We start from the raw sequence: 15,305 nt of genomic DNA on the forward strand, positions 1-15,305 counted from the left end.
CACCCAACACCCTCTCACATCCCACACAGGCCTGAAGCCTACACTCTGGGAGTTGGTCAGAACAGACAGAACCAGCACCATCTTTCATTTCCACCTCTCTCTAGCCTCAGTCTGTAGGATGGTATGAACATAAGCACCCCAAGACTGCTGCAGGGTTAAATGAGATTAAAAAAAAAAAAGGCAATGTTACAAGTGGCATCCCTGGATTCTCTCAGCTCTGCTGCTTACCATCTGGGCATGACCATGGGTGACTTACCTTGCCTCCCTGGGCCTCAGCTTCCTCACTTCCAAAAGGGAAATTATAGAGGACTTCTTGGGTGGTCCAGTGGTCATGATTCCACACTTCCAGTGCAGGGGGCATGGGTTCCATCCCTGGTCAGAGAACTAAGATCCTGCCTGCCACATGGTCGGGGAGGTAGTTTATAAAACCTTCCTTGAGGACTGTAAAGCACCTTTATTCCTTTATTTGACAAACATTTATTGAATACCTACAATGTTCCAGGAACTATTCCATGGACTGGAGATGTAGCATGAAAAAAAGAAATAAAAATCCCTGTTCTCATGGAGCTTATATTAAATGGGGGTTTGGGAGGGCAGAGGACAGATGGATAAAATATATTTTCTCTGTCCAGGGGATTCTCTGGTCAAGAATACTGGAGTGGGCAGCCATTCTCCTTTCCAGGGAATTTTCCCAACCCAGGTCTCCTGCATTGCAGGCAGATTCCTTACCATCTGAGCCACCAGGGAAGCCCCATAGTTCGGTACAGTGAGAAGTAATAAATACTATGGAAAAATAAGGTGTAGTGGGTGGGGGCAGGGTTGTACTTCTGAAGTGGGACAGAATTTCTGACCAGTGGACATTTGGGTGATGCCTGAAGGAGGTGAGGAGCCATGATACCTGGGGTGAGGGGCATGCCAGGCAGAGGGCACAGCAAGTGCAAAAGCCCCAAGGTGGGAACCAGCCTGCACAATCCTGAGAAGAACAGGAGGCTGACTAGCCAGAGCAGTGGTGAGGGGACAGCAGTGGGAGGAGAGGTCCCGGGGCTATGGGGTCAGATCCTGCAGAGCCTGCTGGGTCATTTTAAACTCTGGTTTTGATTTGCAGTGAAATGTCAGTCAGGGTATCATCTTACACATAGTACATGTACATAACTCACAGCCGCTCTAAAAGTAGTAATTCCCGAAATTACTTAGTATTGCCTCACCGGAAGCCCTGGGTTGTCAGGCTCCAGGGTACAACAGGCCTGCCCTCCACTGCCCTGTTGGCTGGCCCTGGTTTACTGGAAGGCAGTGGGACGGGAATGGATGGAAGTGAGCCCAGGCATTCCTGACCCACCCATCCCCTCTCAGATTCCTCTCCAGGCCCGTCACACCCCTGCCGCGTGCTGGGCAGTGGGCACAGGAATGCTGAGGCAGCTGAGGGCTGGACTCCACCCGGCCTTGCAGAAGGTCTAACAACAAGCAGCAACAACAGTGGTGGTGGCGGTTACCAGTTATTGAGCCCCAACTGCCTGTCTGGCAGAGCACTGAGTGCTTTTCACATATCGCCTCACACTGGCCTGCTGTTAGCCCTTGGAGAGAGGTGTGGTCTGGGGGGAAAGGAGGCTGGTGAGCCACACCCTCGCCTCTGTGATCTCTAGGGGCTCTATTCTTCACTAGGGCTTTGTGCCCCCAGACCCGGGGCTTCTTTGTGACAGCTCCTTTCCCTCAGTTCAGGGGCCCCCGACAGAGAAGAATCTTGCTGCTCCAGCCTGCCAACTCTGCAGCTGCCCACAGGCCTGGACAGGTCCAGGCCGCCTTCTTGGTGGCTGAGAATGGAGCAGAGGAGGAATCAGGTTTCGCCGACTCTGGGATGGAGGCGAGGCTGCTGAGTCGGCTTTTCCAGGGCTGCTGGGATCAGGCCTTGCCTTCATCTCAGCTTGCAGGCTGGGTGTGGAGGTGGCGGCTCAGGACTGGGCACTTGGGCCCCACTTCGTATCCTTCCAATCTCATCTCCCACTGCGTTCTGGCTCCTCCCTCTGCTCCAGCAGCCTCCCTGAGGGACTCAGCTGAAGTTCCCCTAGCACTCCGGCCTCAGGGCTTTAGCATTCGCAACTTTTCCTAGACATAGCTGCATACTTGTTCCCCAGTATTCTTCATTCTTTGCTCAGATGACCCCTTCTCCGCAAGGCCTTTTCTGACTACTAGAATCAAACACTCATTCCAGCCCCTTATTTCCTACACCCATCATAGGGAGTTGGTGATGGACAGGGAAGCCTGGCATGCTGCAATCCATGGGGTTGCAAAGAGTCGGACACGACTGAGCAACTGAACTGAACTGATCCTAGCTTTACTTTCCTCTATAGCCTCACCTTTCACTGTTCTATTTTACTGATTCATCTTGTTTACAGTCTGTCTCCCACTGAATGTCAGCAGGATGGCCCTTGGGCTGGGCAGGAAGGCCCTGCTCTGGGCCTCCCTGCCCTTCCTAAGGAGCTATGGAGCTGTGACTCCTAGAACCTGTCTCCCACTCTGCCCAGCACAAATGGTCCCAGGCCCTCCCCACACCTGTCCTGAGGGAAGCCAGCACAGCCCGGGTGTACTCCCAGGCCCAAGGTCAGTGGAAGGCTACTCTAGATCAGTAGACTGAGCTTGGACAGGTGGGCTGGGGAATACACACACACACACACACACACACACACACACACACACACGTGTGCACAAGGACCCTCATGGTATAGGATGGAGCCTGGGATGAGGAGAGTGGCAAGCTGACTGCCACTCCTGGGCTGGGGGCTAACTCTGCCCACCTAGTACCCTACGTGTCTGGGAATCCAGATTAAAACCTGGTCTTCCAGATAGCTATGAAGACATGCTTGTCCATGTAGGAAGAGAGGATCTTTTATTTAACAGTTTATGACCTCAACTTATATGGTATGTGGATCCTCAGTTCAGTTCAGTTCAATTGTTCAGTCGTATCCAACTCTTTGTGACCCCATGGACTGCAGCACGCCAGGCCTCACTGTCCATCACCAACTCCTGGTGTTTACTCAAACTCATGTCCATTGAGTTGGTGATGCTATCCAACTATCTTATCCTCTGTCATCCCCTTCTCCTCCCACCTTCAATCTTTCCCAGCCTCAGGGTCTTTTCAAATGTGGACCCTACACACATTTTTTTCCCCAGTGCCACTCCCTGCCCCATATATTAGGACTGGACTCTTTCATTTTCTGCATTTCTGTATTCCCTGCAACCTAGAACAGGTTGCACAGCCTGGCACAGAACACACATTCAATAAATAGTTGTTAAATTAATGAATAAAAAAGCTCTGGGGTGATGTCCCACATGCCCCAGAAGCAGTTGGAAATTTCTGTGTCAGGACTTTAGAGTCTCAGGATCAGGTATGGCCAGCTGTGTCATGGCGGGAGCAGGAGGGGAGGCTATTCCATATCTGAAGGGTCTCCTCCACTGCCTGCCTGTGCTCATACTCCCAACGAAGCTGAAAATTTTTTTCTTATTAGTTAAAAAAAGCGCCTGTAATACTAGGGAATCAAGAAGACCACTTCCTGGCTCTGTATATTTGTTAATATCTCTGATGCTCAATTTTTCAAAAAAGAAAACCCCACACATGGTTGCTGGTGTCAGAATGTACATAACTGACTACACGCATGTGAAGGGCCTGGCCAGTCATCGCCCGATAAACATGACTGCCACCACCACTCTCATCATCACTATCACCATCACAGTGTCCAAGGCAGTTCCTGCCACATGGCAGCCAGTGTGACTGTTCCACCCCCAGTTCCCTCTCAGTGACCAGGTTGAGTGGCGCTGGCCATGCTGTGGTTTGAGTGAATGGTGCCCTCTGCTGGCTTCATAGAGGAAGTGCCTCCAGGGAAGTAACAGCTATGGAAGGGCAGTCTCCATCCAAGGTTTGAGTGTGGAGGTAACTGGCCCTGCCAGTAACTCAACTACCACCACTGTAGTGATGAGAACAACACCTACTCCAGTGCCAGAAACCCTTCTAAGCACTTTCCAGATATTAACTCACTCCTACATCTTCCAGTCGATAAAAAGTGAGGCACAGAAAGTTTAAGTGATTAACCTAAGGGGTCACTCCTAGAGGTGCTGGGATTTGAACCTGTGCCTTGAATCATGCCTCCCTGATGGGAGTACTTTAGTGGAAGGTGAGAGGTAGGCTCTGCCTTTAGCTACAAGGCATGGGGTGAATCTGGAACTGAACACGCAGGGTGTGGGCTGCCCGAGAAGCTTCCCAGGGTGACCACCCCACCCTTTCAATGACAGGACTGTTGCCTGGCTGACCTCAGGGCCCCTTCCTTACTGGCCAGCCCTCAGCATTTCCCTACCTGGGTCTTCTTGCTGCATCCCTGTGTGGGCTTGTGGTTAGGAAGGTCCATGTCTAGGACCATAGGAAGCCAGGAATTCGAGGCCTCGGCTACTTGCCAACCTTCCAGGGATGACAGCCATCCCTTTGGGCCCCTCCAGGCCTGGGGCAAAGCCTGCCTGGTGATACAGGTCCTATCAGCAGCCTTTCTGGGAGGGAAAAAAAAGATGGTCAGGTGCCAGGGAAAAGGCACGGTGAGAAGTGAGTCTTGGGCTCTGTCCGTCTGAGCTCCACTGGAGGGATCTTGGGGAGTGCCTGGTTTCGGAACCTCTATCTTTTCCCATCTGAAAAATGACGGGCAGATTTTAACAATGCTCTGCATTTGGGTTCTTAAGGAGAAGCATTGGGAGGACAAGGCCAAAGGCCAGTCTCCAAGCAAACTGATCCCTTCTTCCCATGGTTTTATCTTTTTTTTGGTTAGACTAGGGTTTTGCAACTTCGGCTTTAAGTCTGGAGGGGAAATCATTTAACAGAATGAGCCTGAGGAGTCCTTTCAGCACCAACCCATCATCCTGGACCTTCACTCAGAATCAGGCAGCCTTGATCCCAACCAGGACCATGGGCCCCCCTCACTTCTCTGCAGGTGTTGGAGGACTGGTGTTGAGGCGTCTGCAGAGATGGATGTTCCAGGGAATTTATTTTAACACTGTTACGGGCAAAAAACAATCACTAGTGCCCATGGGTGGCAGTGAGACTCAGTCAGTTCAGTTCAGCTGCACAGTTGTGTCTGACTCTTGGCAACCCCATGGACTCCAGCACACCAGACCTCCCTGTCCATAAATCCATGCTAACATGAAACTTCCCTGGTGGTGTCCAGTGGTTAAGACTCTGTGCTTCCACTGCAGGGGGCCCAGGTTCAACCCCTGGCTGGGGAACTAAGATCTCACATGCTGCATGGCATGGCTAAACAAACAAAAAATACCATGCTAACTCATCCATGATGAGTTAGATGTGTTGGAGACAAGAAGGCAATGTCTCATTGCACATCCTGTTAGAAAAGATACAATGCAAAATGTGCTTGTAGTGGATTGGATTGTGTAGTGGATTGGAGGGTGGGGGAAGTAAAGGATGGAAGGATGCATGCTCTACTGTTGCACATCAAAATGTGAAGGATTAACATTCAGTGTGTGCAAAGGCCAACATTCAAGTAGTCCCCACTGGTTTGGCTGGCCACACTGGTTATCTACAGCTAGCATTCACTGAGTGGTTGGCCCTGGTGAGTCACTAGCTGCAAATATTCTGACTTATTATAGGTCCTAAAGACCAGAGTCCATTTTGCAGAAGAGACACAGGTCCCAAGTGAGAGGGTGACATAACATCCATCCCCATCACAGAGCCCAGGATCCTTCTTTCCAGATCACTCAGAGGCTGCAGGGCAGTTCCATTGCCAAGGGAATCCAGATCTACTGCAGAGAGCAGGCTTGGCTAGGAAAGGTTGATTTTGCTCCTTCACTCCCTCTCCAAAAAATCTCAGAGGAGGAAGGCCAGCCTGGACAGTGGCTGCTTGGTTTTATTATTAGACTCAGCAAAGATACAGGGTTTCAGGCTTTATTCAGGCTTCTCAGAGAGGAGTTTAAGATAATGGGCAGCAGGTGTTTGCTAGTTGAGACACTTAATCCTTCCCACAAAACCTTATCAGCAAGAGCTGCAGGGCCCTGGTAGGGGGGACGCTGAGGTTGAGGGAGTCAGAGGCTGCAGCTCCAGGGAGAGACAGGAGGCAGCCAGGAGTGTGGGCTGAGGCACTGTGGACCTAGGGTGGGTGAGACACTTTCTTATCAGACTTTGTTCCCTTTAAACTTCCCCATCCAGAGTCTGAGGCTTCAGGACACCCACAGCTTCACCCTTCAGGGTCAACTCAGTCACTCAGTCGTGTCTGACTCTGTGACCCCATGGACTGCAGCACGCCAGGCTCCCCTGTCCTTCACCAACTCCCGGACCTTGCTCAAACTCATGCCCATCGAATCAGTGATGCCATCCAACCATCTCACCCTCTGTCATCCCCTTCTCCTCCTGCCTTCAATCTTTAGGACTCTTCAGAGTCTCAATCTTAAATTGCGTGGGCATCAGAATCACCTGGAAGGCTTGTCAGATGAGACTGTAGGGTCCCGCTTGCTTGCAGTTGCTGGTTCGGCAGTGGTGTTGAGGCTGCTGGTCCAGGGACAGCCCCCTGGAGTACCATTTCTTTACAGAATCAGTCATTCTCTCGCAGGAAGGAGACATCTATTTCCACTTCAGTGATCTTCGCGGCTGCACTTCAGATTCTTTTCTTCTAGTTCATTGTAAAGATAAATTTAAAACTTTGCTTTAACAAGGGCACATGTGGAATTCCTGCTGCCTCTTCATCCTGCCATCTGTGCCCTGTTGTTGCCAGGAATGTTCTAATTTCATTGACATCCTGGGTGAGTTCTCTAATTTTCTGGCTTGATTCTGGTGACAAACAGGTGTCATTTAACAAAAAAATAAAATGAGGCCATTCTTAAAATGAGGAAGATTCCCTCAGCGGGTGATTGTGAGGATTTGTTGAAAGGAAATAATTGGAAGTTAAGTGCTGTCTGGATCTAAAAAGTATTGACTAAACAGTGGCTGTTATCAATGAACACGGATAGCACCTGCTATGTGCTGGATATGAATTCACTTCATCTCCATGGAAACTCCCAATTTTACAAATGAAAAACCTGAGGCAGGTAGAGGTTAAGCAACTTGCTAGGAAGTAGCAGAGCTGGACCCCACCCTCCCCCACCCCTGCCACCCTGCAAACATCCTGCCTTTCAACAAAGAGCCCACAGCACAAAGAGGAAATCTCCCCATACTGCTGGTCCAGAAAAGAGGAAATCTCCCAGTACTGCAGTTGTGGTGCGGCTCGGTCAGGAGTAAGGAAGTTAATGGTTCTCACACAGGGACAGCAGCTCTCATCTGTAGGTCGGCGAGCTGACGTCTGCCTCCTCCCAGGTCTGTAAACACATCCTGAGCTTCCACTACTATCAGGAGGAAGCTGGGGTGAAGCCCACAGGGATAAAAGCACAACTCCACACAACCGCAAGTTCTAGAAAACCACTGAATTGTACACTTTACATGAGCGAATATGATATGTGAATTATACGTCAACAAAACTATTAAAAAACCCCCAAAACTTCACTCCCCTGCCACCTCTGGGAAAAAGTTCCTTTAATAAAAAAGTTCTAGTACATTTACAGGATTGTCATCACTCTTCATCTACAGCACTCGATAGGGAAAATAAAAAATAAAGGACCACCTAGACGTGCTCAGTATAAAAATGCAGTTATCCAATCAAACAGGAGGCCTGGGGGCCAAGAGACCACAGAGAAATGCGTGAGGGCACGCCTGGGCTTCTGGAGCGCTCCAGGGGGTGGTTGAGGACCTGCCTCTCACTTTCTGAAAACAGCATTAAAAAAAAAAAAACGCAGATTGTGGTAAGAGGCCTCTTACTAAGGAGAAGGGTCCATCTCTTTTTTTTGCTCATGAAGAGCAAAAGCCATCATGGGAAAGTCAGAGTCAGTCAAGACCCAGGACCCAGCGCTGAGCATTTTATGGTAGCGAGGAGACTCCCAGAAATTGGGCAGCCCTGGTTTAGGCTAAGAGGTGCTCACTGTTGAAATCAAACTGCCCACGTTCCTCCATTCTGAAAGGCATAGAGACCTGCCCCTTTGAGATCAGTTTCGAGGCCTCTTCCCTCCAAGTTGCTAAGGCCAATTCTCAACAAGCTGCAAAATCCTTGGCCAACGTGGGGATAGTGACCCCTTGGAGACGCTGCTGCAGCCCGGCGTTTAGGGAGTCCTAGTCATCCTGGCCCCCGCCGTACATGTCCGCCAGCTTCTTGAAGCGGCTGCCCCACTCATTCAGATAGTTGTAGTCTTGGTCCTGGTCAGAGGTTGAGGAGGTGAGTGAGCTCAGAGAGGCGGCATCGGAGCCACTGCCCTCATAGTCGAACACCAACAGGGAGTCGTAGGGCGGGGCCGTGGGGTCTGTGTTGGCCGCCTTCAGGTTCTGGGGGATGGAGAGCAGGGTGTTAGGCGCTGCGGGACCAGACACTGGGCAGCTGCGAGAGCTCAGAAAAGTGAACTCATCTGGCTGAGCCTGCGTTTCCTCATCTGTGAAGCCCTGTCTCCCCTCCCTTAAGGTTTTGAAGGTTGAACACGAAATGCACATAAATCCTTAGCACAGGGCCCAGCTGAGAGCGAGTGCTCAGCGCCACAGGCCAGCGGATCAGGGTGGGGACTCTGAAGTCAGACTTCACACACGAGTGTGTAGACCTGGGCAAGCCTCTTAAAGTCTCCATGCCTTTGTTTCCCTCATCTCAAAAATGCATGCTAAGTAGCTTCAGTTGTGTCTGACTCTTTGCAACCCCATGGACTATAGGCTGCCAGGCTCCTCTGTCTATGGGATTCTCCAGGCAAGAATACTGGAGTGGAGTGCCATGCCCTCCTCCAGGGGATCTTCTCGACTCAGGGATCGAACTCACGTCTCTTTATGTCTCCTGCAGTGCCACCTTGGAAGCCCCCCCATCTCAAAAATGGGGAGACTTCATATAGTTTCAGAGGAAGAAATGAATGTATATAAATATAAAAGTGCATATTAGAGTTACAGGGGACCATAACAGAATTCCTCCTTTGCAGAGCTGACATGGCGAGGCATTAAACGAGACAGTTATTTGCAAACTACCCAACACAAATATTCTGAAAACTGTCTTCACTCAACTGGAGAGAAGATCTCCTGGCCTTTGGCTCCAAGGCAAAGATGCCCTGAGCAACATTCCCCAGACGCCTTTGTTTCTGTACAGGATTCTCAAATGTGCTTAACGCTAAAGAACGGAGTCTCGCTAGTTCGAGAAAGCAAGGTAAGCAGGGTTCAGGCCAAAGTAAGGTATCCTGACCACCCACTGAGCCCTGTGCCTACTGCTGCTTTCTCCAACCTCCCAAATCCATCCATCCTTCCCTTCTTCCTCTTCTGCTCCCTCCTCCTTCCCTCCCTCTTATTAAAAACCTCCTTTTACTGACTACTTTCATGGTACCAGCCTATGCTAGCCTCACATCATTATCTCCTATGTACATTTTATTTTTATATATATATATATATATATATATCCTGTATCTTTTATTTCTTGGGGAACTAAAGAAACATCAGAGCTTATGAATTCCCTGGTGATCCAGTGGCTAGGACTCTGCGATTCCACTTCAGGGTGCACAGGTTCCATCCCTGGTTGGGGAACTAAGATCCTGCATGCTGTGGAGCATGGCCAAAAAAAAAAAAAAAAAATCAGAGCCTAAAAAAAAAAAAAAAAAGAATATCTGGGTCCAAGTCACTGATATTTTTAAAATTCCTTAGATAAATCAAGTATGTGCCCAGAATTGAGAATATGGGGGACACTTAGCAGCAAGAGCTGTCATTACCTAATTAATACAGGATAGGTGCCAGGCCAGTGGTTCCCAAACTTAAATTACTGCGGAATCTTTTAATTAATTAATTTATTTTTTAATTGAAGGATAATTGCTTTACAGAATTTTGTTGTTTTCTGTCAAAGCTCAACATGAATCAGCCATAGGTATACATATATCCCCTCCCTCCCATCTCCCTCCCCATCCCATCCCACCCCTCTAGGTTGATACAGAGCCCGGTTTCCGGAGAGAGTAACAAGGAAACTTACATTACCATATGTAAAACAGATAGCCAAGGGGAATTACCTGGGAATCTTTAAAAAAAATATTCTGAAGTCTAGCCCACATGCAGATCAATTAAATCACAGTCCAGTGGGTGGGGTGGGTGGGGTTGGGGGGTAGTCAGAGGCTTCAGTGTTTGAAGTTCCCCAAGAGATTCCCTGAGCCAGCACTGCTCGGTCCTTACTCATCCAGTCCTTAAACCAACCTATCCCAGAGGCCCCCAACTTTGCTCCACGATGCAATCACCTGAGATCTTTACAAATTCAAACCCAGGGAGTCTGGCTCCCGAGTTTTCTCCTAACAACCACTATATGTGTTGAATAAAGAAATAATTCCTAATCAAAAATCCTGTCAAACCAGAGATCACCTGGAAAAGTCAAGAGCCTTGACTCCGAATTCATCTAGACTGCAACAGAGCCTGCTCTTCCTCATTGGTTTTTATTGATCAAATTGTTCATCTGTGCCAGACCCAGTCCTCTCTTACTTTTGTTCAATGATAAATGAAAGTGAAAGTGTTAGTCACTCAGTCATGTCTGACTCTTTGTGACTCCATGGACTGTAGCCCGCTAGGTTCCTCTGTTCATGGAATCCTCCAGGCAAGAATACTGGAGTGGGTTGCCATTTCCTCCACCAGAGGATCTTCCCACTCCAGGAATCGAACTCAGGTCTCTAGCAATGCAAGCAGATTCTTTACCATGTGAGCCACCAGGGAAGATGATAAACATCAACAAATTAAAAGAAAAGAAAGAATTCCTGACCTATTCTTTAACCACTTCAAAACTTTGGGTTTAATGGAGGAGGAAACAGGAGGCCCAGAAGTTGCTATATATGCCAGAGGTCACACAGCTAGCTTGTTGGTGACAGACCCAGGATTTGAACCCACAGCCAAGACTCCAAGCCTGTGCTCTTTCTCTCAAGCTGCTGGTGCTTGAACGAAGGACTGCCCTAGGCTGGGCCCCCATGCCTCACCTCAATGATGAAGTTGCCAATTTCATCTGGGTTGGCTGGCCGAGGACGGTACATGGGTGTGGGGATGAAGGATGGTGCCACATCGTTGCGGAGAACCACCTCAGGCCGGGCCTCCAGACCCCGGTGGAGCTGGGTGATGTCATAGTCCTTCAGGAAAGTGAAGGAGAACATGGGATGGAGAAGAACCCTCCCACTCCCCCCATTTACATCTCATCCCACTTCTGTGCCGCTTGGATGTTTTGGTTCAAGAGTAGGTCTTAGAAGACAATGTCAGAGATCTCTGAAAGCCCTAGATTCCACACCCCCTCCTCTCAGATTAAGCACAGGCTCAAGGTTGGGCTGGCTGGGGTCAGAGACTGGAGCAGTGGACGAGGCACCCTCTCAGAAGACTGACACTTCAGGCCAGGGTCTGGGCGACACAGCTAACATGGTCAGTTGGTTGACCCAACCATCCCTGCCAGGGGCCATGGGGGCACCGCCCCCCATGCCCTACCTGGTCCTCCTCGCCACCCCCCTCTTCGCCGTAGTAGAAGACGTTGTCACGGGTGTCATCTTCTGGGAGGAGAAGGGGCTCCTTGATCTTCCGTTTCTTTCTCACCAAGAACAGGAGCACCAGCAGAAGGACTGCAAGAGTTGGGGAGTGTGAATATTCACCCCCAAGCTCTTGAAGTCCCATGTAATTTTTGATCCCTCCACTCAGTAGCCAGAGCTTTACACACTTCAGTGGCCCTGTGCACCTAGGAAAACCCTCACCTCCTCATCAAGGCTACAGGACTGGCCCTGACCCGTTTCCAACCCTCCCTCTCTGCCCAGGTCTAGAAACATTGGCCTCCTCAGGGCTCCTCGAATATACCCAGCAGTCTCCCACTTCAGAACCTTCATCCTGGCTCTTTTCTCACCTGGAACACTCTCCATGCATACACATGGCTCTCACCTTCCTGCTCTCACTTCCTCCTACTGGTATTCTGACTTCATTCCCCTACCTGTAATTCTCTATCATTTTACTGTTAGTCTTCCCATATTGATGTACTGGTCCTTATGGAAATCCTCCTTTGTGGGATGGGGATCTCCCAGTACATGTTTGTTTGTTTGTTTGTTTTTGGCTGTACCATATGGCTTATGGCGGCAGTCCCCAACCTTTTTTGGCACCAGTTTTACCGCTACTTTCTTCTTTGTGGAAGACAAATCTTCCACAGATGGAGGTGGGGAATGGTTTCAGGATGCTTCAAGTGCACTACTTTTATTGTGCACTTTATTTCTATTATTATGATCAGCTGCACCTCATCAGATCATCAGGCATTTGACCCTGGAGTTTGGGGGCCCCTGGCTTCCTGGATCTTAGTTCCTTGACCAGGGATTGAACCTGGGCCCACGGCAGTAAATGCACCCAGTCCTGACCACTGGACTGCCAGAGAATTTCCAGATGTTACTTTTCAATATGACTTTTTCAGTCACGAGGTATCCCATAATAGCCAGAGACTTTAAGTTCAAAACAAGACAATGCAACTTTGATGTGGTACAGTAATCTGAATTTAGGTGCAAACACTATTTTGGAATTTTAAGATAGAGACTGGGTTTCAGTGATATGATCTAAAAGGCTGGAGGTCTATTTGGACACAATGGGGACTGGCTTATTAGTGCCCAGCTGCTGCCCCTAACTGTTGTGACTACCCCCAGTTAATTCCACATGAGGAGGGCAGTTCTGGCCCTCTCTGTGGCTGTTTAATGGGGGAGGATACAGCCATTGCTCAGCTTTATCCCCCTTTTTCTGCTGAGCCTGCTGAGGGAACCATTGTCCTCTCTAGCCAGACAAAACTGATGGAGCCATCTTTGGGAGTCCCTGGGTTCTCAGGATGCACACCCTGTGTGGGTCAGACTATGGCCTTTCCCTCCCCTTTCCTCCCCATTGGCTTAGGGAAAGGCAGGAGGCAACCTGGACTGCCTACCTGCACCCAAAGCCTGTGTTCGGCTGCCTACTGTTACCTCCATTTGGACTTTTCCCATGGTCCTTCCCAAACTGGTTAATGGAAACTCCGTGTTTCTACTTGTTCAGGCCTTGAAGTCATAGATGGCTCTTTTTCTCCTCTGAATCTTAATTGATTCTACCTTGAAATATGACCAGCTCTCACCACCTCTAATGCCACCCTGGATCGGAGCCACAACTCCCCCCTCACCCCCAAATTATGGTAGTAGCGGCCCTCTACAGTCTGTTCAGGAGGAATCCTATGTGATCCTATGTGATCATAGGAATCCTATGTGATCCTATGTGATCCTATGTGATCAAGTCAGATCACATTGCTCCTCTGCTCCAAACCTGATGACTTCCCATTTCACCCAGAGTCCTGACAATAACCCACAATGCCCAATGCAATGCTCCGCCACAGCCATCACCTCTCTTCTCCCTCTTGCTTTTTCCACAACAGTCATTGCTGTTTCTACACAAAGCACAGAGCCACCTCAGGACCTTTGTACTGGCTGTTCCCTGGATATCTGCATGATCTGCTTCCTCAACTCATTCAGGTCTTTACTCAAATGCCCCCTTCTCAGTAAGCCTGTTCTTGCTGATCCTACATAAAATGCCAGATCTCCTCCTCTCACTTTCTTTTTTAATCCATAGCAACACCCATTTCTCTGCTGGCTTATTTGCTATCTGCTCTCTGCACTGCAAAGTAAGCTCCATGAAGGCAGGGGCTGGTCTGTTTTTTGTTTTTTTTTTTAATTAATTGGAGGCTAATTACTTTATAATATTGTGGTAGTTTTTGCCATACATTCATATGAATCAGCCATGGGTGTACATGTGTTCCCCATCCTGAACCCCCCTTCCACCTCCCTCCCCATCCCATCCCTCAGGGTCATCCCAGTACACCAGCCCTGAGCACCCTGTCTCATAAATGTTTCACTCTCAGCACCTAACACAGTGCTCAGTGCAAGTACGATGATTAAAGCTTGTGCTTATTGCATTCATGCGTGACTGAATGGGTGTTTTTTGTGTAAGGACAATTCAGAGTGAAAAAAGTAAATGTGATAGGTTCTACCATGACAGCAAAGAAATTAGTTTCTAACTAAACACTTCTGCTCACTAGACCAGTGTCTCTCAAGCTGAAACATGCATTAGAATCCACTGAAAGGCTTGTAAAAACACAGATTACCAGGTCTTACCCCTAAGCTTCTGACTTGGTAGGTCAGGTGTGGGCCAGGGAGTTGGCCTAACCAATTCCTGGTGATGCTGATGCTCTTGGTCTGGAGACTACACCTTCAGAACCACCACTGTAGCCACCAGACGATGTAACAGCAGGGCCAAGTCTGCTCCCCACTGTATCCCCAAAGCCTGGCACCTCCCAGAGGCCCCATAAACATCTATGGACTAAATGACATTTCCAGAATTAAGAGGACAAGGAACAGATGGGCAATGTCGGTGGCTTGAGTCTCTACGTTTGGGGTGGACTCAAGTTTCTAACTACCCCAACCTCAGAGGGAGAGGGTGCCAGCACTCACGCAGCAGAGCCAGGGCAGCACCCAGGATGGGGAGGAGGAAACCCCACGTCCAGGGGTCCCGGCAGGTCACCATGTTGCCGTGGCAGTCACACACGGTGGCTCTGATCACTGTCAGCTGCTCCTTGTTGCCGTGGTCAGATAGGGAAAGGTGCACATCGTATTCGCCTTGCTTTAGGAACTTCTTCAGGGACAAGGCTACTGCATCTCCTGGAGCAGACAGATAATTATTCACCTCGGGAGGCCACGAATGGTGGGAGCCAAGCACACCACGATGGAGGTTTGAGGAGGCAAACTGCATCTGGGCCACAGGGAGCAATGTCGTCAAAGCAAACTTACGCCGAGTGTTACAAACGGATACTTGGTCCAAGCCAAATCCTCCACTGAGGGAAGGATTATTTGGATAGAAGAATAAAGTCATCATTCTATTTAAAAAAATCAATAATCACAGTATTTCTAAATATGACATTTTAAAAAATTCATGGCATGCAGGGCCAATAATTTCTGAGCATCACTAGCTGCCAGATTATTCTTTGCTTCAAAACAAACAAGCAAAGAAACAAAGTTCTTCCTGAGAGACAGCTAGCACAATCTTTTAATATTTATATTAACTGGCCACCTGTTTTTCTACCTGAAAGTTTACTACCATTTGTTATGGCAGCATTTTGCTCTTTCAATTGTATATATAATGTTTATACCTCAACTCTATGACAGAACTTCAATATATCTGAAACTTGGTATTTCTGAGTGAGCATCAGTTATTAAGAAATCCAAATGCATATGACCTG

General features: G+C 48.9%; 1 protein-coding gene and 1 non-coding gene across 6 annotated transcripts in view; one reads left to right on the plus strand and one right to left on the minus strand.

The window, feature by feature from the left end:
- The first annotated feature begins 5,181 nt into the window (after window positions 1–5,181).
- On the plus strand, window positions 5,182–5,256 carry TRNAG-UCC (transfer RNA glycine (anticodon UCC)). The gene has a single exon. It is a non-coding gene; the product is annotated as a tRNA-Gly (tRNA).
- Window positions 5,257–7,422: 2,166 nt separating this feature from the next.
- The window catches only part of CDH3 (cadherin 3), a 117,806-nt gene continuing 109,923 nt past the window's right edge, over window positions 7,423–15,305 (minus strand). For all 5 annotated transcript variants that reach the window (XM_070388111.1, XM_070388110.1, XM_070388114.1 and 2 more), the window contains 4 exons: window positions 14,521–14,727; window positions 11,519–11,649; window positions 11,026–11,172; window positions 7,423–8,386 (listed from right to left, as the gene is read on the minus strand). In XM_070388111.1, the coding sequence (XP_070244212.1) occupies window positions 8,177–8,386; window positions 11,026–11,172; window positions 11,519–11,649; window positions 14,521–14,727 (695 nt within the window). In that variant the 3' untranslated portion in view covers window positions 7,423–8,176. The remainder of the gene's footprint in view (window positions 8,387–11,025; window positions 11,173–11,518; window positions 11,650–14,520; window positions 14,728–15,305) is intronic.

This window comes from Bos mutus, chromosome 18, assembly GCF_027580195.1.
Source record: "Bos mutus isolate GX-2022 chromosome 18, NWIPB_WYAK_1.1, whole genome shotgun sequence".
Lineage (NCBI taxonomy): Eukaryota > Metazoa > Chordata > Mammalia > Artiodactyla > Bovidae > Bos > Bos mutus.